The sequence below is a fragment of the Alternaria metachromatica genome (assembly GCF_023757995.1).
Source record: "Alternaria metachromatica strain BMP 0045 chromosome Unknown scaffold_33, whole genome shotgun sequence".
NCBI classification, from domain to species: Eukaryota; Fungi; Ascomycota; class Dothideomycetes; order Pleosporales; family Pleosporaceae; genus Alternaria; species Alternaria metachromatica.
In genome coordinates this window covers 152,019-171,396 of record NW_026055524.1, presented here as the reverse complement: position 1 = coordinate 171,396, position 19,378 = coordinate 152,019, and the positions used below count along the sequence as shown (strand labels likewise).

At 52.8% G+C, this 19,378-nt stretch overlaps 9 protein-coding genes across 9 annotated transcripts; 4 read left to right on the top strand and 5 right to left on the bottom strand.

Annotated features, from left to right (window-relative positions):
• Positions 1–618: 618 nt before the first annotated feature.
• On the top strand, positions 619–1,242 carry J4E83_009511 (uncharacterized protein; the record flags this gene model as incomplete). The annotated part of the gene is made up of 1 exon (XM_049336396.1): positions 619–1,242. The coding sequence occupies one exon, from the start codon at positions 619–621 to the stop codon at positions 1,240–1,242; it is 624 nt and encodes a 207-aa protein (XP_049184495.1).
• A 122-nt stretch (positions 1,243–1,364) lies between these two features.
• J4E83_009510 (uncharacterized protein) lies at positions 1,365–2,405 on the bottom strand (the record flags this gene model as incomplete). The annotated part of the gene is made up of 1 exon (XM_049336395.1): positions 1,365–2,405. One exon carries the CDS (start codon positions 2,403–2,405, stop codon positions 1,365–1,367), a length of 1,041 nt encoding a protein of 346 aa, XP_049184494.1.
• A 566-nt stretch (positions 2,406–2,971) lies between these two features.
• J4E83_009509 (uncharacterized protein) lies at positions 2,972–4,025 on the bottom strand (the record flags this gene model as incomplete). The annotated part of the gene is made up of 2 exons (XM_049336394.1): positions 2,972–3,811; positions 3,873–4,025. 2 exons carry the CDS (start codon positions 4,023–4,025, stop codon positions 2,972–2,974), a joined length of 993 nt encoding a protein of 330 aa, XP_049184493.1.
• A 2,194-nt stretch (positions 4,026–6,219) lies between these two features.
• On the top strand, positions 6,220–8,237 carry J4E83_009508 (uncharacterized protein; the record flags this gene model as incomplete). Its single annotated transcript, XM_049336393.1, has 2 exons — positions 6,220–8,172; positions 8,226–8,237. The coding sequence occupies 2 exons, from the start codon at positions 6,220–6,222 to the stop codon at positions 8,235–8,237; spliced, it is 1,965 nt and encodes a 654-aa protein (XP_049184492.1).
• An 876-nt stretch (positions 8,238–9,113) lies between these two features.
• On the top strand, positions 9,114–10,324 carry J4E83_009507 (uncharacterized protein; the record flags this gene model as incomplete). Its single annotated transcript, XM_049336392.1, has 2 exons — positions 9,114–10,050; positions 10,107–10,324. The coding sequence occupies 2 exons, from the start codon at positions 9,114–9,116 to the stop codon at positions 10,322–10,324; spliced, it is 1,155 nt and encodes a 384-aa protein (XP_049184491.1).
• A 97-nt stretch (positions 10,325–10,421) lies between these two features.
• Positions 10,422–11,698, bottom strand: J4E83_009506 (uncharacterized protein; the record flags this gene model as incomplete). Its single annotated transcript, XM_049336391.1, has 4 exons — positions 10,422–10,441; positions 10,497–11,387; positions 11,438–11,519; positions 11,576–11,698. The coding sequence occupies 4 exons, from the start codon at positions 11,696–11,698 to the stop codon at positions 10,422–10,424; spliced, it is 1,116 nt and encodes a 371-aa protein (XP_049184490.1).
• Positions 11,699–12,114: 416 nt separating this feature from the next.
• Positions 12,115–13,249, bottom strand: ALC1 (Allantoicase; the record flags this gene model as incomplete). Its single annotated transcript, XM_049336390.1, has 2 exons — positions 12,115–13,088; positions 13,141–13,249. The coding sequence occupies 2 exons, from the start codon at positions 13,247–13,249 to the stop codon at positions 12,115–12,117; spliced, it is 1,083 nt and encodes a 360-aa protein (XP_049184489.1).
• Positions 13,250–14,039: 790 nt separating this feature from the next.
• On the bottom strand, positions 14,040–16,532 carry J4E83_009504 (uncharacterized protein; the record flags this gene model as incomplete). Its single annotated transcript, XM_049336389.1, has 2 exons — positions 14,040–16,324; positions 16,379–16,532. The coding sequence occupies 2 exons, from the start codon at positions 16,530–16,532 to the stop codon at positions 14,040–14,042; spliced, it is 2,439 nt and encodes an 812-aa protein (XP_049184488.1).
• Positions 16,533–17,387: 855 nt separating this feature from the next.
• J4E83_009503 (uncharacterized protein) lies at positions 17,388–19,334 on the top strand (the record flags this gene model as incomplete). Its single annotated transcript, XM_049336388.1, has 2 exons — positions 17,388–17,498; positions 17,553–19,334. 2 exons carry the CDS (start codon positions 17,388–17,390, stop codon positions 19,332–19,334), a joined length of 1,893 nt encoding a protein of 630 aa, XP_049184487.1.
• Positions 19,335–19,378: the final 44 nt, after the last annotated feature.

Here is a 19,378-nt window from a genome sequence, read left to right as displayed (position 1 = left end):
TGAACCTCCACACAGCACCAGGATTGCTACACGCTTGGGCCAAAACACGCATTCCAAAAGCAGAATGCGCTCCGCAGGGAGACCACAGAGTGATCGCCCTCTCGCATGGCGCTATTTGAGTGGTACTATTTGATCACATAGGAACTTATACGATCACGCTCCTATATTGCCATAGCCTAGGATATAGTTCACGTCCTGACTACCCAAGCATGTGAGGCTTGCAGCTATAATCAAACCATCATTCTCCTCTCAATATCACTCTACACTCTGCAAAACATGTCGGGACGCTTCACTAGCTCCTTTAGCACCCTGATCGCACCCTGCATCGCCATGTCATCACATAATCAGGTACGACACCACTCATAGCACGCACCACAACCCGATACATGAGAGGCTACCAATCGAGGCTCTACTGAACACACTAGCGTACCGAAAAGGCAATCTCCCCGTACATCGTGAGGTAACGCGATGGTGACGTCATGCATACCACGCAGTCTAGACCCTCCACACCTAACGCGCGCTGACGCGATGTATACCGTGATGTCAAAAGCAACGTGCCATATAATCCCCATCTCACTCGACCCCAAAACCCATCCATTCCAACCCAATTCCACCCTAATGCTCAATACCACATCCCGTCTCCTCCGCCTCTCCACATCCACACTTACAAAGCGAAGCCCAGTCACCGTGACCAACTCCTTCAGTACAGCCGCCCCTCGCCTCTACGCCGCCAAAATGGAAGCCTTGAAGAAAGTCGGCAACCGCGAGAACGCACCCCCAAAACACGAAATGGTGCACTTCCCCGGCCTAATGAGCGAAAAGCGCAGTTTCGGCGACTTCCGCACCGTCCTACACACAGGCCTCTACTCGCAAATCGTCGCCATGGAAGTCCCCGTCAACGGCGACATCGGCGACGAAGTCCACACCGTCGACCAGATCCTGCTCTTCACATCAGGAAAGGGGCTGGCGACGGTGAATGGCAAGGACCAGGAGGTTAGGGCTGGTGATGTTGTTGTTGTGCCGGCGGGGACGCAGCATCAGTTTGTTACCAAAGGGGATCAGCCGCTCGAGTTGATTACGGTGTATGCGCCTGCGGAGCATTTGCCGAGTAGTGTGCATAAGACTAAGGAGGAGGGGGATAAGGCTGAGGAGGATGAGATTGATGAGGCGCCTGAGTGGGCGTTGAAGCCTAAGGCGGAGAATGAGAAGAATGGGTTGGTTAAGGAGAGTGGGAAGTATTAGATGGGAAGGCTGTGTAGTCTTAATGACAAGCGTATTCCATGAGGCTGAAAGCTTATGTGTTGTTTGTTGGTGTAGGAGATCGTGAGCCGGGGTACGTTGATGTATAAATATCGCCTGGGAGGTTAGACCTCAACCCATTCCGTAAGCTCTTCCTTGCGAACCTTTTGTCGCAAGAGCCTCCTCTCTTTCCTCTCTCCATCAAAGACGGCGCGTACGATTTGTATGTCAAACTCGCTGCCAAACTTCATCGTAACATCCCATGCCTTTCCTTGTTTGAGCTCCCCAATATCGTCCGCAATCTTGAGAGCTTTGTACTGAACACCGTCTCCCAATGTATCGCCCCAAAACCGTTTTGATTGCGGCATCTTGGTGCGACCGCCTTCAATATCATTTTCTGGATTGAAATTACACACTAACCACGGCGCGCCTGCTCTTCCGTTCTCCTCGATGGCTACGACGAGGATGAAGTTAGAGTCAGACCAGGATCTCTGCCATTCATTTCTTGTAGCCCTTTTTTTGTTACTTTCCAAGTCACAGTCTTTAAGATAGAACACCCGGCCCAGCTGCATAAACACAAAGCCCGTGGCGTCGTTGCCTCTAGACTCGTTCGTAAGTCCAGATTGATCTGATTCAACATCCTTAGGCTGGGCTCCTGCGGTCTCGGTATCGGATGCCGTCTTCCACATGTTGATACCAAGTATATTTCCGAATTCCGGCCACTCACGTTTGTCGTCCCAGTCCACGTCTTCATCCTCGTATATGAGTTTGTTATACCAATCAGGTACTAGGTCGAAGTGGTAGTCGCAATGCATTCCCAGTTCTAGTGCGCCCTTGTCTATCCCATGCATTATGTCATAGACGTCTTCGCGCGATTCTTCGATAAGGAAGTTGGTCTCTTGGATCGCTTTGATGAGATCGGCGGCGGTTGGACGTGGTTGGTTTTGGCGGATGCGTTCTGCTTCCTCTGCCTCTTGATTCATTTGCTTGCGTCGCCATTCGTGATATCTGTCTATACTTGCTATGTCGGGAAGGAGTTGTTCCATGCCTCGGGGCTGGTGGGAAGAGCTGTCGTCGTTGGTGCTGGGATAGCCAGCTTGCGACATGGCGCTGGCCATAAGTTCTGCGAAGATCTTCTCGCAATCGGCGTCGGTTAGCGATGACATGGTATCTTTTCGCTTGTTTGTTTAAGTTTGAGTGAGAAGGAAAGAGGGAGAGAGAGGTCAATTCCAATCTTGCGGTGTGAAAAGGCAACTTTGTTGCGTGTAAAAGCTCTTCAGGTGAACCATGGTACCATCAGTGAGTCACATGGTCTATTATTCAAACTTTGAACCCTTGCCAGATTGAAAAAAACGTTAGTTTCGTCCGCTTCGAATAGTAAGACTCGATGTATTTGTTATGCGGTTCCATGCTCGTGAACATAAACTTCGCCTGTCCAGCTAGTGTATGTTTCGCGTAGTGATACCTAGGTAGTAGTCTCATTATGAGAATTAGGCCCGCGGCTCTCCAAAACCTCTAGACTTGATACGACTGCTACTGCATCGAATTTGAATACAATGATTAGTTGAACACGGTGGATACTAACAGTTGGTGTGCATCCTGCGCATCTCCAACTAGACCTCGAAAACTTGAGAAGCGGGTGTTCCGGCATAAAGACATCCCGTTCGCCATTTCACCGCCGCCACCTTGAAGTGCAACTCAATCGTCCTTCAGTCTGCACCCTCTAGCCACTTCAACGACCCTCCTCAAAGATCTTCTGTCGCACGAGCTTTCCTCTCGAGGTAGATGACGTATTTACCACAGCGACAAGCTGGGGATTGTAGTCATCACCGAACCGGCTCGTCATGACCCATTGCTTGTCAAATCCGAGCTCACCAATATCCTCCCCAATTTTTACGGCAACATACTGGTTACCAGAGCCTGGAAGCGTCCCCCACTCGTCGTCAGTCTGCGGGATGCGGAACCGGTTGCCCTCCAGTTCGTGTACTGGCGTGAAGTTGAATAGCAGCCACGGGGCTCCCGCACTTCCGTCGTCTCGGACTACTACAACGAGAACGAAGCCGGAGTCCAACCACGGCATCTGTATGGGGAACTTGCTGTCGTCGTGGTACTTCTGCTTTCTGGAGTCATCGAGGTAGCACACTCTGCCTAGTTGCATGAATACGAACCCGGTGCCATCGTTACCAGTGGAGATGTTGCTGCTACTAGACTCGTCCGAGCTGTGCTCCTTACGTCTGTCTCCCGTCCACGGAACTGTCTTCGACAGATTGATACCAAGAATACAATTAGGCATCGGCTCGCGTTCGTCGTTCCAATCAATGGCGTGATCTTCCGACCTCAACTGGAACAGGTCTGGCCTCAGACAGTAGTGGTACTTGCCATACGTTCCAATCTCGATATGAGAGTACAAGTCGGTCCCGAGTAGGTCGCATAGGTTTCCGCGCGAAATTGGGTCGAGTAATTCCACTTCTCCTATGGCCCTGATGATCTCGTCGGCGCTTGCAGGCTCTGGAAGCTGTCGACTGAGCTTGGTCCGCTCACGACACCAGACTTTGTACTTCTCTAGGCTGTCCTGCATCATAGCGTACAAAGTCAGCGTATTGATCACAAGCAGTTCAGACGGATATTCTTACATGATCTGGGAGCAGAGCCTCCATGCGCGCTTGAACCTTGGTTTCAATTGAAGGGTCTTTTGGTAGGCGCGGGCTGCCGTCTGGGTTCTTGTAGCCAGTCCTTGATAGATCTCGTAGCTCTGTGTAGATCTCCTTGCATCGGTCATCGGTCATCGTCATAGCAGATTAACCAATGCAGTCGTACCGCGTCTTGGAAATGAGAACGGTCTTGCGCGAAGTACTTAATGGGTGACTCAGGAGTGTGGACGAAGGAAGTGGTTGGTGTACTGAGAGTAGGTTGCCTAAAGACGGGCTGCTTGGATATTGGTGATCGCAATTCACCATGGATCTGATCCAGAACTTGATGGCTATGCACACTTTTCGAACGAGTGGGTGTGGGTGCACACACAAACTGCTTGACCTAATAGTTCGGTAGCTAAACGCAATCAGCGCACGCATAGCGCAAGCATCAACCCCCGACCACGGTCGTTGCAGGACCACAACCAGTCGTTACGGAAAGCTCATTCCACCCGAAGTTCGCTGTTCTTTTTGAGTCGTGCTCAACGCTGCAATGAACCCTGGAAGAATCTGCCAAGCCTTAGATTGTTTTCTCTGCAGCGCACGATGTGCCAAGTACAGCCATGTACGACCGTAAGTGAGGGTCCTCGTTTTTTATTCGTATGATCAAGATCAGGGATCGAATCATTGTATCTTTTACACAGTTGGCTTTGTACTCGGACTGAGGTGGGTAATTAATGAAGCATATCGCATCGCCAGCTGACCCTCATCCGTATCCCAAACCAGATCTTGGAAAATCGCAAGTTCGGAAAGTGGGGGAGAAGTTCGGACAGGCTGCTGGACAAGCAGCGCGATTGTTAGTTCCACTCATCGGTATCGAATAGACATATGCTGCCCAGTGTGAATCGATCATGAACTCACCGTGATGTTCCATCGCGACTTTGCTTTCCGGGTGGTGTATGGGTTTTCGTCATAATGCAGCTGAGTTAGTCACGTATTACTACAAGCGGTAAGAAGGGTTCTCAGTGATCTCACAAACCTCCAGATCAGAGTGACGAATGGAACAGTGCCAGAATTCAGGGTCGTGACAGTTGCATCACAGATCTGCAATTGAGACTCGAGGCGTGTGGGGCCGCTAAGAGAGCGTTTTCAACGTTCTTCCACCATGGCGGAACACGATAGTGACGCGGACCCTGCGCGCGTTCGCGGTGGTGGACGATGGTCTGTCAGCCTTGCCGTGGCGTAGTATGACATGTTTAGAGGCAGTCTAGATTAGAATACGGGTGTAAGTATCAGGCATATCCTGACATTGGGCGAACCCAGGTCTTGGTGCGGTAGGTTTTCGTGTGGCGTTGCAACGACGTAATAGCGCTGCAATACCCCGATCGCGACATTTTGGCGAAGGTACTGGATGCACTCAAGATGAGGGGAAACATGGCAGGATTAGTGTCTTCAGAGAGGAACAGCGGCCGGAGTCACGATAGGTAGCTCGCGGGGTCGGGCTCTGAGCCGAAGTTTGGTTATCAGATGCGATAACCGCCGAGAGACCGAGGACCGGGCGGCGTGACAATGGCATGTTACAGAATTTGCGCGACTATGTGCCGAGAAGGCCTGCGCTTCAGCTCGTGGTGATTGCGGTGAAGGCTGGTGGTGTAATATAACGCGTTCGGTGAGCACCATGATCAGGAGATGGGGCTGATGCCGTGGGCGCAGCCAAGATAGTCGCAAGATGGGTTGATCTAGGTCTATATCGGATAAAGTAGGACATGACAAGTGGGAATACGAGCGGTTTCGGCGATGGGGCGCTGACAAGCGTCATTCGGCAGAAGTGGGCGTTCGGGATGCTCATCTCAGCCTTGAAGGCGTCGTTGATCGGCAGTGGGAAAAGCGTCCGGGCGCGGCCTCTGTCGAACATTTGTCCATCACCACCAGGCCTCACCTCATGCCCACACCCTCTGCCACGGCTAGAATCCGCCCAATACGAATCTATTCACAGTCACTGTCCATCGTGTCACCGATCTCGGGAATTCGCACGCGGCTGCCACTCGGTCGTGTTCGTTTGCCAGCCAGTCGAGGTGAGTGATGCCACGATCTGATAAGAAATTCGGTTGCATCCAAGCATCAGATAACCACCACCATCCCCCACATGCTCTGCGGTCGCACATCTCCGTCGTCCGCGGTTCAACAAGCAAGCGCGCCATGCACACCTGCACCGCGCCTTGCTGTTGCATTGAATTCCCCATGGCCATACCAAGTCAGCTCTTGCTAATCATGGTCCGCGCTAGCACTCCCCTTTGTCGCGTCCCCGGCAGCACGCCCATCGCTCCTTCACCTCACTCCACGCAGGCACATGGCAACCTCGACAGCCACCATGCCCAGCCCCATACCTACCACGGCGACCTCCCACCCTGACGACCCAATTCCTGCCGAGCCAAAGGATATCCCACAGCTCTCACTCCGGCCCTCGCCGGCACAGCAGTCGCAGCCGGAGCAGACGTCGCCCAAATCCTCGGGCGAATCCACGCTCTGGACTACCAGCAGCGATGAGTCTGAGGCACCAATGACACCAATGACGGAGCCCGACCAGGGTGTTGAGGAAGTAGTCGATAAACTACAGGAACTGCCTACCTCGGCTGTCAATTTCTCTGGGCAGACGCGTCCTCGCCGCGCATCTACCACGCTCATTTCGGACAACCCAAACGACATCAGACGGATACTGGGCGAGGGTGAGACGGCCACCAAGCTCATCAGCCAGTGCTGCGGTGGAGGATGCTGTCTGCTCAAGACACTGGCCCCGGACGCATCGTCGCCCAACTTCATACCCGTCGTCGTCCCCGACAACCATGCCTTCCGGAGCCTCAATCTCCAGCTAGGCCCGCTCGGCCTCGACAGCGAGCTCACCGACACAATTCCGCTCCCTCCCGCCAACATGTCCTTCGAGCCTCTGCCATCCAAGGACACCAAGTACGTCTCGCAGGTGCACAAGACGCCGCCCAAGTACGTTCAGCCACACCCGCCCTACGAGGTCTACTCGGCGCCGCTCTACCACGCACGCGAGTTGACCAAGCCGGGCGCTGAGAAGAGAACCATCCATTTCGACATCGACGTTACCGACTACCCCGACGAGGGAGGCGTCGACTTCAAGGTTGGTGGTGCCGTTGGCATCTGCCCTCCCAACTCGCAGGAAATGGTCGATGAGCTATTCGATCTCCTCTGCATCCCCAAGTTTGTCCGCGACAAGCCAGTCACACTCAAGACGCAGACTGGAAGATGGCCGACCATCTGGGGCGAAGACCAAGCGCGCGAGCTTGTCACAACCAGACGCGAACTGCTGACCTGGTGTGCCGACATCCAGTCGCACCCGCCCACCAAGAACCTCCTTCGCGTGCTCGCCGAGTATGCCGAAGCCCCCAACGAGAAGAAGATCCTGACATACCTCTGCTCAGCCCAAGGACAAGCAGCCTTCTGCGACCTCCGTACTACTTCTCACTTCACAGTCTCACAGATGCTCAGCGCATTCCCTTCGTCGAAGCCGCCGCTACCGCACCTCCTCTCCGTCCTCACTCAGCTGATGCCTCGATTCTACTCCCTCTCGAACGATCCCCACATCTCGTCGGCGCGCCCCGGCCTACCCGGTACTCGCCGTCTCATCGAGATGGCCGTCACAATTCACGAGACACCCGATTGGCATGCTGAGGGTGCCACGCGCACAGGTGTCGGCAGTGGCTTCATGGAGCGCATGGCGCATGCCTTCATCACAGCCGAGAACGAAGGTGTCGATCCCCGCAGCATCCTCGATTTGCGCATCCCCATGTTCCGCGGGCTCATGGCGAACCCGCTGTCAAAGCAATTTGGTGGTGAAGGCCCCATGGTTCTCATCGGAGCGGGAGTTGGCATGGCTCCTTTCCGTGGTTTCATCCTGAACCGCCTCAAGAACGCCAACTGCGCCAACAAGATATGGCTCATCCAGGGTGTCCGAGACTCCATGCTCGATGAGCTCTACTCGGGCGAACTAGGCGACCATGAGCGTGAAATCAAAAAGGTCGTCCAGAGCCGGAAGGTCAAGGTGGGGGGCTCCAACGAGGTCAAATACGTCCAAGACGAGGTGCGAGTACAGGCGGATATTGTCTGGTTCGTCATTAATGCTCTCGATGGCCGTATCTTTGTCTGTGGCTCTAGTAAGGGCATGGGCGAAGGTGTCGAAGAGTCACTGATCGATGTCGCGATGCAAAAGGGCCGCCTGAGCGAAGCGCAAGCGAAGGAGTTCTGGGCCAGGAAGAAGGAGGACGGACAGTACATTGCCGTAAGTACACTCTCCAATCATGCCTACCTCACACATAACTAACAAACGCGCAGGAAACATGGTGAACATGCCCTCTCTGAACATCTGTACATACAGTTACGGCTTCCGTTTCACGACCGCGTCTCTATCCTTATCGCTACCACATTGCCACGGCGTTCGAACAAAAGGAGTCCTTATAAATCATATAGGCAGAACAAACATTGGTACGCACTTTCAGTCGAAGTTGGCTGTTCATGGCCTCTTCGTTTTCTGGGTTGGGATATTCATCATCACATTAGAAGGACATGCGCGCAAGAGCATGGCGTTTGTCAAAGGTCGGGAATAGGCAATTTGTTTGCGTTATTACTATTGTCAAATCTATATCATCATATCACATGTTGTTGATAGTGGGAAGGGAACGTAATGAAAGATGTTATTACAAGTTGTGGTGTTGTCTGTCGAAAGCTTGATGCCTGAGTGAAAGCTGATAGCTTCTCAATGCATTTGATAGCACTGCTAGGGGTAGCTACCAGTTATTTCGCACCATGTGAAGGAAGTCCTCGCCGTCGAAGCATACATTACTTTTGTCATCATGTATTTATTGGCAATTTGATGGGACGTATGCTACACAAATCCTAGCCACACCCGGTGGCATAAATCCTACGAAGGTCAGTCTTTCCAAAAACCGCCCTTCGCCATAGCCCTGATGAATTTATAGAGCCTATTCACTATGCAATAGCCTGTGTTTTTCATCACTTGTCCATCGTAAACCTTGGTTTCAATGCATCTCAACCATGGCTCTCAACGTTCGCTACTTTACATCGTTATAGCACTTGTGTATAAACGATTTCGATCACTCACATCGCACCGAGAAAAACAGTATCGTCCCTCTGCTCTTTCACCCTCCATAACGCTAAGAACTCTTGTTCGGTACGCATTCTCAGCCAACATTCTCCTCCAGCATGGCAAGCCAACTCCTTGAGCTCCCAGACGAGGTCCTTCTCCAGATTTTGCACTACCTTCCCAAGAGTGTCAAGCACCCCAATCCCCAAGCCGACTTACTGAATGCGCTCTCGACGTGCAAGCAACTGGCGCCACTTGCCCGAGAGGTTCTCTTTTGCGCACCAATACTGTACTCAAGTAAGGTCGACCACTTCCTCGCTTCACTCTTCCAGTACCCAGACCTGCGACACAAGATCCGCAGCCTGACCATCGAAACGAAAATCCGTGGAATGTGTATAGGACCGAACCCCATTCCAGCACTCGAGCCTTCGCTACTAGCCAAAGCTATCAGCCACATCAGCACATTAGCCATCGATCCTCTGACGAAACAACACTTCACCGCATCCCTGCATGCCGGAAACGAATACGACGGACCAAGTATCCTCCTCAGCCTCGTGCTGACCATGCTACCCAATCTACAGGAACTGTATCTCGGCGGCTCGATACTGTACAACTTCCCTTTCCTCCAACCCCTGCTTTACCATAGCAGTCTCTTCCCGGCCCACACCCCTGATCTAGGGCCTCTACTTCCTCTCTTCAGCCACAAACTTACGGTCCTTGAGTTACCCAACGACTTCCGCACATCGCCTTCCAGCCGGTCCGATTATCGAGGCTCTGTACATGGTATCCCGAAGTACTTCCCCGCGTTGCGCACGCTTGTGCTGCCGAGTGATAACGTGGTATATGCGTACTACAAAGAAGTCGTGCCGTCTCAGCTCGAACAGCTTATCTTGACCGACTGTCTCGGTAGGGAGGCAGAAAGGTGGGTGAAGCATGTAGCCAGGGCAAAGACAACGCTGTTTCCCAACCTCGCGAAAGTGAGCTTGTATCACTGCTACCCTGGAAATGCCGCTAAAATGGCATCGCGGGAGTTTATGAAGAACATGGGTATATTGTGTAAGTTTTCCTCTCGATCAATATTTCGCGGTCGACGTTTTGCTAACAGTGTCCAGCAGTCTACCAGTATATTCCCGACTTTTATGACTGGACTACTCATGAGTATTTCCATCCTTGGCTGTATAGTGGTGACGAGCTTGATCTTTCGGCGGCGACCATGGATGAGAAAGAGCGTAAGTGGAATAAGGTTGAAAGGGATGAGAAGAAGAAGCGAGAGGCTAGGAAAATTGCATGGGGCGGAGTTACAGGTGGGCGGAACCACACGAAATCGTAGGAAGGATATGCGATTAGGACTTTATCATCAGTAGAGCCAACGTATCGTTAACGTAATGCGTCATGAGTACACCCGCTATGAGCAGACTGTACCAATCCTATCCCACACCAGGCCAACCTGTGCACAGTCAGTTTCCACATCCTTCTATCGAATCTCTCATCCAAAAACTTACTCCAAACAGTCGGCCCATCATTAACCTTAGCAACATTAACCCGATCCCCCACCCTCCACACCTCCTCCCTACCCTTCCCCCAAAACCCATACCGTCCAAACACCGGACTCCACTTCGCTCCCACATCAATCCTGCGATCCTTCTGCAACCTTTTCAGCACCTCTCCACTCGGCCCCTCCCCCGGTTTCCCCGTCTTGTAGTCAATATTGATACTCTTGCACCTCACACAGTTATGGGGAAGCAAGATCTCCGTTCCCCCTTTCACCGTAACTTTACCCCAGTAATCTTCTTCGTACGGTTCATACGCGCCCTCCACCACGATATTAGGACGGAACTTTTCGATATCCATGCTCATTCCCTCTGGTAGTCGGGACGAAACATCATCGAGACTCGTTTGCGAGCAGAACAGATACGGAGCGCAGTCCGCGAAAGTGATTTTCCAGGATTCTTCTGCTGAGGGCTTGTGCAGACCCATTGCTTTCTCGACGTAGGAAGCAGTGAACGGGACGTATTTGGAGAGAAAACGGGTTAGTGGCGAGGGTTCCGCGGGTTGCATGTCTTGGAATCGGACGGTGCGTCGGTTGGCTCCTAAGTAGACGAAGATGACTGGGTAGCCGAAACAGGATGTGAACCAGTCGTTGTACTTTTGGGGCATTAGGAAGGCGGACGTGGGGCTGGAGTGCATGTCGATGTTGATGGGGGATAGCTTATCTGTGTCGGGTTCTAGTGGGACTTGAATTGATGTTGCCTTTGATGAGTCGCCGTAGGCGATGTGTTTGACAGTGATGGTGTCGCTGGACATCTCTTGGAGGAATTGCGTCATTTCGGGGTATTTGGCTACCGCCATGTTCTTGTAGCCTTCTTCGGTCTTCTGGAGAAGCATGAAGGAGCCTGGGTGATGTTAACCATGTTTCGATGGACTAAGGATGTGATGTGTGTACGGTCGTGCTTGAAACCATGAGCGGTGGCAACGGCTTCGGTAACCTTGACGGCTCGCAGCGACTTGATGGGGTAGATGTATATCTAACCGTGCTGTCATCAGCACACGATCTCAACCATCTCATAACCATCCGACATACCGCTGAGATCTTCATAGCCGTCAATCGCTGCATCAACGGGCTAAGAAGATTGAGAAGTTGATACATGCCGAAAGGCACTACACAAAGTGCCGTGATGATCCATATCGGCGACACCTTCTCCATATTGAAAGCGTAGTTTTCCTCCATACTGGGCAACCAATTCGCAAATATCGAGAAATGGAAGCGACGGTGGTCTTGGACGTTGATGTGGTTGCGGTTGGAGATGCGTCTGACCCACGTGTACGCCTTACCAAGGCGCCAAGACATGTCAAACCTACTTAAGTAACCTCGGCCATTGGTCATCATCGAACCTTCAACGGCACGCAGTGGCGTCAGTATCCTACGAATGTCGTAAGCAACTTGCATTGGGAAACACATTGTTGAGTACTCAAGGCTGAGAAGGACCGCGGTACATAGACGTCGCAGTTCAAAGCAATGCCGGCTTTACTGTGTCAACTATACAGAAAACGGCTCTCGAATAGCTTCAATGAGTTTGTTTGATCTTGACTCATCTAGCCACAGTCCTACAATCTGGACCCTTACACCCTCTTTCCGAAAACTCGGAACCGCTTCACACCTCCATCCGGGATAATCACCAACTTCGCATGCGTGTAGCCCCTGCCAGCCACTTCCTTAAGCTCAGCCTTATACTCATGCTCCTTATCCGGACCCGTCTTTTGCGGCTCCAAAACCTCAACCCACTCCTTATCGTCATGAGCTGGATCCTTCTCAAAGCTTCCAGCAAAGACCTGCACCTTTTGCGGGGAGTTGCCTCTAAAGTGCGCCGTATCGACGACAACGTGGTCGATCTCGCCCTTTGCGCCTAGCCTGACAATCGTCCAGTCGACGTGTTCGCCACGCGTGCGCTTCGTTTCCCAGCCGTCGCCCATGTCTTTTCCGCGACCGGGGAGGAGGAGATTGTCTTTTGTGCCGAAATGTTGGTCTGAGCATGATGTTGCGACGCCGCCCATGACTGTGGCTGAGAGCTCGAAGATGGCATCTGCGGATTGGGGGAACACGGGCACGGCGACTCCATAGAGGCGGAAACGCGCAATGCCACCGTCGGGGTACATGAGGAGCCTGACGTGGGTGTACGCCTTTTCAGTGATGTTTGCCAGCTTCCATCCGTGCCGTTGGCTAGGTCCACACTCCTGCTTTGACAGAATTGTCTCCCAACCCTGGTAGCTTGGCTTCTTCACCTCCTCTTCCTCTTTCTCGTCCGTGATAAAAGTACCCTCGACGGCTATTTCTGGTGCATGGTTTCCGTTGAAGTGTGCCGTGTCAATCTCTACACCGGCTACCTTTCCACTCGCGGTGCCAAGTCTCAGTACCACCCAGTCGGCAGGTTCGGTGTTGTGGCGTCGGGTTTCCCAACCGTCATACCAAGCTCCCGTATGTACGAAGACACCAGGTTTACGGACTGCTGGAGTCGGCGTTATGAGATTCTCGGCTGCAGCGAAATATTCATCACTGAAAGAGAGGACTTTGGAACCAAGTGGTGCAGATATGAGATCTTAATGCTTGTTAGATATTCTGTCGAAATGCGAGGGTTATGGGCTTCTCACCAGTGTATTGGGACTTGAAAGTACTATCGATCTCATCAATTGGTATCGATTGCGCAGTGTTTGTGGCTACGCTTTTGACGTCTTCTGGTGAAATGGTGCGAATCTCCATTTTGAGAGTATGATATGCAAGAAGAACAAGAAGATAAATGCAGTATGCTGAAGAGAGAGAAAATTAGGAAGTTTGTTTTGGGATTTGGCTGACTACCAAGAAGTTATGGCGGGGTGGTGGAGTGGTGGGGTAGCCAGACCCTGCGTGCCAACAGCTGCTGCTGCTATCGGAATCCGCCGATGCCTCCGCCGACTCGATGGATATTGACGGGCCGATCACGGAGTGATACCGATAACTAGATAGCTACCTTACATAAGACTCTCATTATCGACAGTCATTCCATGTATTGCTTGTAAAGTGTTTGACTCCTCTCGCTGTGAGATGGGCCGATGCTACAGTAAACGCGCTGTTTGCCCGGCGGGCCGCACGATAGGGAAAAATTGATGTGTCCGTAGTTGACGCGAAAGATTGAAGTAATGGTAAACAGATCTATGCATACCCTGATACTATGGTAATATCCAACTCATGTGCTGTTGCGCCCTTCACCCCCAAACGGAATCAGCATCGTTCTTGCGGTTGCAGCGGAAACAGTATGTCTGCATCTTCAGATCTGGTTTGCGTGCCGTAGGGTAATTGATAGAGTATTCCTCTTTGGACCGTTTGTCGGACCAGGTGCCACGTGTGTATCCAAGTCATATGCGGCAATGCAACAAAGAACGCGACGGTCAGCAGCAACGAGATGTTGTAGAACGGAACTTAAAAGAATCCGGTCTTCGTCTCAACCAAGCAGTGTGGACGCGACTATCAAAGTCTCAATTAGCAGGGCTCTCAATACTGCCGATCTTCATCTTCACCCATAGCTCGGATCGTTCCACTGCGTCTCAGAATAGTAGGAGCTTCCATTCTTATTGTTGCCTCCATTCAAGTCCAACTTGGCCATAAACTCGGGGGGTACGGTGGGAATGTATTTCCGCTCTCTTTCTTTGTTAACACCCCCGAATCCGGCACCGTAGGTGATGAGCATGTCCGTTGACGTTGGAAGTGAAAATGGCAGCATGTACGACGGGTCTAAGAGCAGCTCGTCCGGTGGCTCGTCCTTCTCGTCTTCTTCCGACATGCGCGAAGGCGCAGGCGATGGTTCGACAGGTTTATCGGAAGTAGGCCTGACAGGCGTGGTTGGTACTGATTCCGATGCTGGCGGCGGATTGGGCGACTTTGTGCGTGCGGCTTTACGATCAGCGGCAGCTTTTTGCAGATGTACAATGTACTTGGAAGCGCTTTTCGGAAGGCCTTTCTCGCCCACTTCGGGGCGGTAATATTTCGCGGTGTGTAGTAGCTGTTGGGGCGACAGACGTGTTAGCTGTTGTAGAGTACCCACGAGCGACTCTAGATCTTCTCCGAGTGAAGAGAAGCATTGAAGCCATTGCAGAAGTTGCACCAGAGGCTCGAGATGCCGCTTAGCAGCGTCCGCGGTGTTCTCGCCGGTAGAAGTCATGGAGCCGTTCTCGTAATGTTCGGGTTGCCGGTTGTTGGAACGAGCCCAGTCTTCGAGCGTCGAGACATTCATGCGTATTTGCATAGCTTTTGTCCGTGCAAGATACTTCCGGTTCGACATTATGCGGTTAAAGACTTCGGCGGAAAGCCAGTAAATGAGCTGCGATAGCACCTGCGCAGCAATGACAGAGTGCACATCGTACAGATCAAGGACGAACAGGGTGGATGATAGGAGAGAAGTGATGTTTCGCGGTGATGGCTGTGCTCTGCGCTTTGGAGATGGCGGTCGGAAGCGTTTCTCAAGGGGTTCTAATGGCTTTGCCTTGGGTTTGGAACGAAATATTTTCCATTCGTGTTGGAACTGTACGTCTTCGAAGCCAGGCATGGGCTCATGGTCGAGCATTGCCTGGTCCAAGTTCTTGTCCATCCTTCGCTCGGCGTCACGGATGATCAAGATGAAAATCTCATTGATAAGTTCTGCCATCTGCAGTTGAAACTCAGTAGTCGCACTCGTGAGCCCGCCGTCTTTCTTGAGGTAATGTAAAAGCAGTGTCGCGTTGGACATCCAGAAGGCCAGCACAGTCATATCCCACTGGTGCTTTTCTACAACGTCGTTTATCTTGTTCATGGCAGAGACCAGCAGGGTCTCGAGAAGTTCCGGGTTCGCATGATAGTGTGCGTAGCGGGCACTCAGGAAGAGTATGTTTGCGGGAACTGGCTTTTGCGACGGAGAGCGCTGCGGCGTCATGTTTGTGATGATGATGTCCAGTATACGTTCCAGTTCGCTTTCTTGAAAGACAAACATCTGGTCGTTGAGACATCTGTCCCAGATGAATTCCTGTGCTTCTTCTTCTGGCTCTTCAGGTGACTCGGGCTGTTCGTCTAAGCCAAGGTTGCCGATATCAACCTCGAGATTGAAAGCACTCTCCATCATCATGCGCCGTTTCAAGTCGTTCTCCTGCATTTCTTGCTCAAAGCGGTCCTGAGAGAATCCAGAGCTGTAGAAGTCGTCGCCAACACCGACGTTGCCAATCGCGTATCCGCTCTCGTGTAGATAGTCGGACAGCTCGGTGTTGGGCTCGACGAAATCGAAGGCGGTCCTTCCTCCAGAAGACTTGACATCAGTCGATGCGCCGTGGTCGAGCAGAAGTTTGACGATGGCCTTGTGCCGATTTGTCATGGCCCACATGAGCGGCGTCCAGCGATTCTTGTCCTGCATATCAACAGTTGCGCCCTGCTCGAGAAGTGTAGCTGCCACGTCCTCGTGTCCAAAACAGCTTGCGTAGACGAGTGGCGGCGTGCCTTCGGCGTCGACGCCGTTGATGTTGATGTATTCCCGCGTTTTCCCATCCAGCAGCCGCTTTACTCTTTCCAGCTCGCCATTCGAAGCGGCCAGTGTAAAAAGCCCCTGTAAAGCCTCTTTCTTTTCCTCGTGTGACAACTTGTCGTCGGCGACAACCTTGGCCTCGTCACCTGCGTTGTCGTTCTTGAGGCGCGCTTGGTGGGCCAGCATCTGCACGAGGCGACTATCGCTGTCCTCGAGCTGCTGCATGTCTTCGTCGCCAAATGTCGGGTCGTCGAGCGAGAGGTTGAAACTGAGCGGGCGGGCGGGCATGGGGGTGGTGAGAAATTGCGACTGCCCTGGACGACGTCAGTTCCTCGCGGTTCATTGCGCCTTCCTAATCTGAGACTTACCCTGCCAGGCGTCGTAGATCTCGGTTTCCTCATTCATGATGGTGACAGGTCGCCTGTCATTGAGAGAAGTGGGCAGGTCCGAGGGGAGTTGTCGTGGCCTCATAGGTTCCCCAAGGTCGCCTGAATAGGCATGCTCGTGGTCGGGCGAGTCCATTGTGTGACATTGAATAGGGTGGATGTGGAAGGATGGTGTTTGCTATGACATCGGCTACCTCTGCGGAAGATGCATGTGTCAAATGTCGAGGGATGCCCGGTCGCCTGTGGTGGGGCAGCGTCAGTCTAACAGTGGCGGGCAGGCAGAGGGTGCTATGGGGGGCGAAAGTCGGTCGCAGTGGGAAATTGCGACTGGGCGTATTGCTGACCCGCCCGGCGGAGGTGGTAATAATGCAGCGTCGGTATGCAGATGATGCAGACGGCACTACTGGCCCTGAACCACGATGATGTCGCTACCAACGGCTCCAGCCCGAGGGCTAACGCGCCAGGCCGATCTTCCGCTATGCCAGATACAGCCGCCCCAACTTGCGCGGGGGGTGCTCGCATGCCAGCCACACATGGTCCACGTTGATATTCGCTGCGGATGCATGCTTGGTTTTGGTTTCAGAGCGCGTTGGGCTGGGCACGGAAACGTTGCTTTTGCGTGCGGTGCGTTGGGCGCAAACTTCCGCTACAGCGAGCCCATGTCGATTATGACGTCTAAGAAACAAGCGCGAAGTCTGAGCGCATCTTCGCAGTCGGTCTGCTGTGGCTGGAATGCCATCAGTAAGCACTCCACATGCGCGTCTGCTCCCTCTAGAACACTGGCATCAACAGCCTACCGGACTCTCCTTTACGCCCCTCCCGTTGCTCCCAACACTCCCGACGACCGCGCTCTTGACATGGCAGTCGCGTCCCGCTGATGCTGTGATGGATAGATCGAGCGCCTGGCGACTTTACCCTACACATTGATTCTCTACATCCCACCCAGAGCATGTCTTAGATCCCTGGCGGTTGCGAACATCGGAAAGACACAATGACTCGATCGGAAGGAGGCGGGCGCACGCAGCACTTCTCGCACATCTTTGCGCGTCTGCAGGAGCTGCAGAACTATGGCTGGGACACGGACATTGAGCCCTTCCACTCAGTAAGAGGCGTCGCATAGCCCAGGTTGTCGCTGCACCCTGCTAACGTCGAATAGTCGTATGATAACTGGCATTTCTTCGGTTACGAGAAGCAAGCGCCCCGGCAGGATCGCCCTCAGTCAAGAGGAAGGAGCGCCGTAACCTCCCCCACCTCTTTCAAGCTGTCGCATTCACCCGACTCCCTGACCCGAAGCCGCCCAACCATAACACGCACTCACCGCAGTTCGGGCTCCGATGCGAGCGCCTCTACCGTACAAACACACCGCACCAACACCACCGCCAAAGGTGTGGCGAGAGAAGGCCGGACCGTCGTATGTCGTGTCTCGCAGCAGACTCTGCGCCTCGAACGCGAGTTCCAGCTCGCCAAACTCGTCGTCAAGGAGTCGGATCCAGAGTGCAAGCACTTTGTTCGCCCCATAGAGTTTGTGAGGCTATCCACCAAAGCCGGTGAGGAGCCTCTTGTCGCCAGTATATTCGAAGCCCCAGGGCCCAACTACCTCAACGACTTGGTCAACTTCGGCCCCAATTTCTGGAAGGTTGGCAGTCATGGGCAAAGCGGTCAATCAGATACTTCATTGCCCAACAAGGGGATACCTCTCCTCACCTTCCTCGACTTTGCCGTCGGATCAGTCGAGTGTCTGGAAATATTGCACCACGGTCACGAAATCGTCCATGGCGAGATTCGGGGCGATGCCTTCCATTTCGCTGAGAACGGGACTGTCAAGATGATCAACTTTGGATCCGGCGCACGATCTTTCGAGAACGGACTGACAAGCGCGGGTTGGAGTACCCTGTCAAAAGAGACTGGCATCGAATTGAAGTTGGCCTTCATATCCCCTGAACAGACTGGTAGAATGCCCGCTGAACCCGACACAAGAACCGACATCTACAGTCTTGGTATTCTTTTCTACACGATGCTCTGCGGGCAGACGCCATTCGAAGGCGCTACGGCTCTCGATGTCATGCAGAACGTCATTAGCAAGCGAATTCCTCCAATTTCTTCCAGACGACTAGACATCCCAGAGGCTCTGTCCGAGATCATCCAACGTATGACGCAGCGCAATATTGAGGAGAGATACCACTCTACTTCAGGCTTGAAATTCGATCTCTTTCGTATTCGCGAGCTTCTTTACGATGGAGATGTAGAAGGATTGAAGGCCTTCCATGTAGGCACCAAGGACATCAGTTGCTTCTTCAACTTGCCCCTCAAACTGATCGGGCGTGAGAAAGAGCGCAAGACTATAGTGGACGTGATAGAGCGCGTAGCGAGACATCGTCGGAGTAACGTCAAAGCGTTGCAGAGCCTGAGCTCAGGTTCCTCCTTTTCAGATCAACGACGAGACCTGCAATTTGACGACATCATTTCCGAAAGCACTAGCTCCAGAGGCTCCGACAGCAGGCTCAACAGCGTTTCGGCAGATGGCCCTGTATTCATGGAAAGCGCTCGGTCGATGCAACAGGGCTCCCAAGATAGTGTGGCACAGTCAGAATCATCAACGGCTGAAGGAAGTGTGGACAGTCGGCCCCAACTGCAATCCGCGAGCCGAGGCCGTTCCAACAATAGCATTGAAAGCACCGGACTCTACTCTCGCAGCCACCAATCCAACGATGGCCTAAGAACTCTAGCCAGCACGCGAAAACTAAGGCGCAAGGCGCGATGTGAGGTGATAGCCATCGCCGGTGCCACCGGATTGGGTAAATCTCGTCTCGTGCAGAGCGTACAGAGCACAGCAAGGAGCACTGGCTACTTCGCTATGGCTAAATTTGATCCCGCCAAGAAAGCACCATTTGACCCCATTCTTCGGCTGATGTCTTCTTTCTTCCGCCAAATATGGTAAGTCTCTCTGAGGACTACTCTCCATGCTCGCAATTGTACTAACGT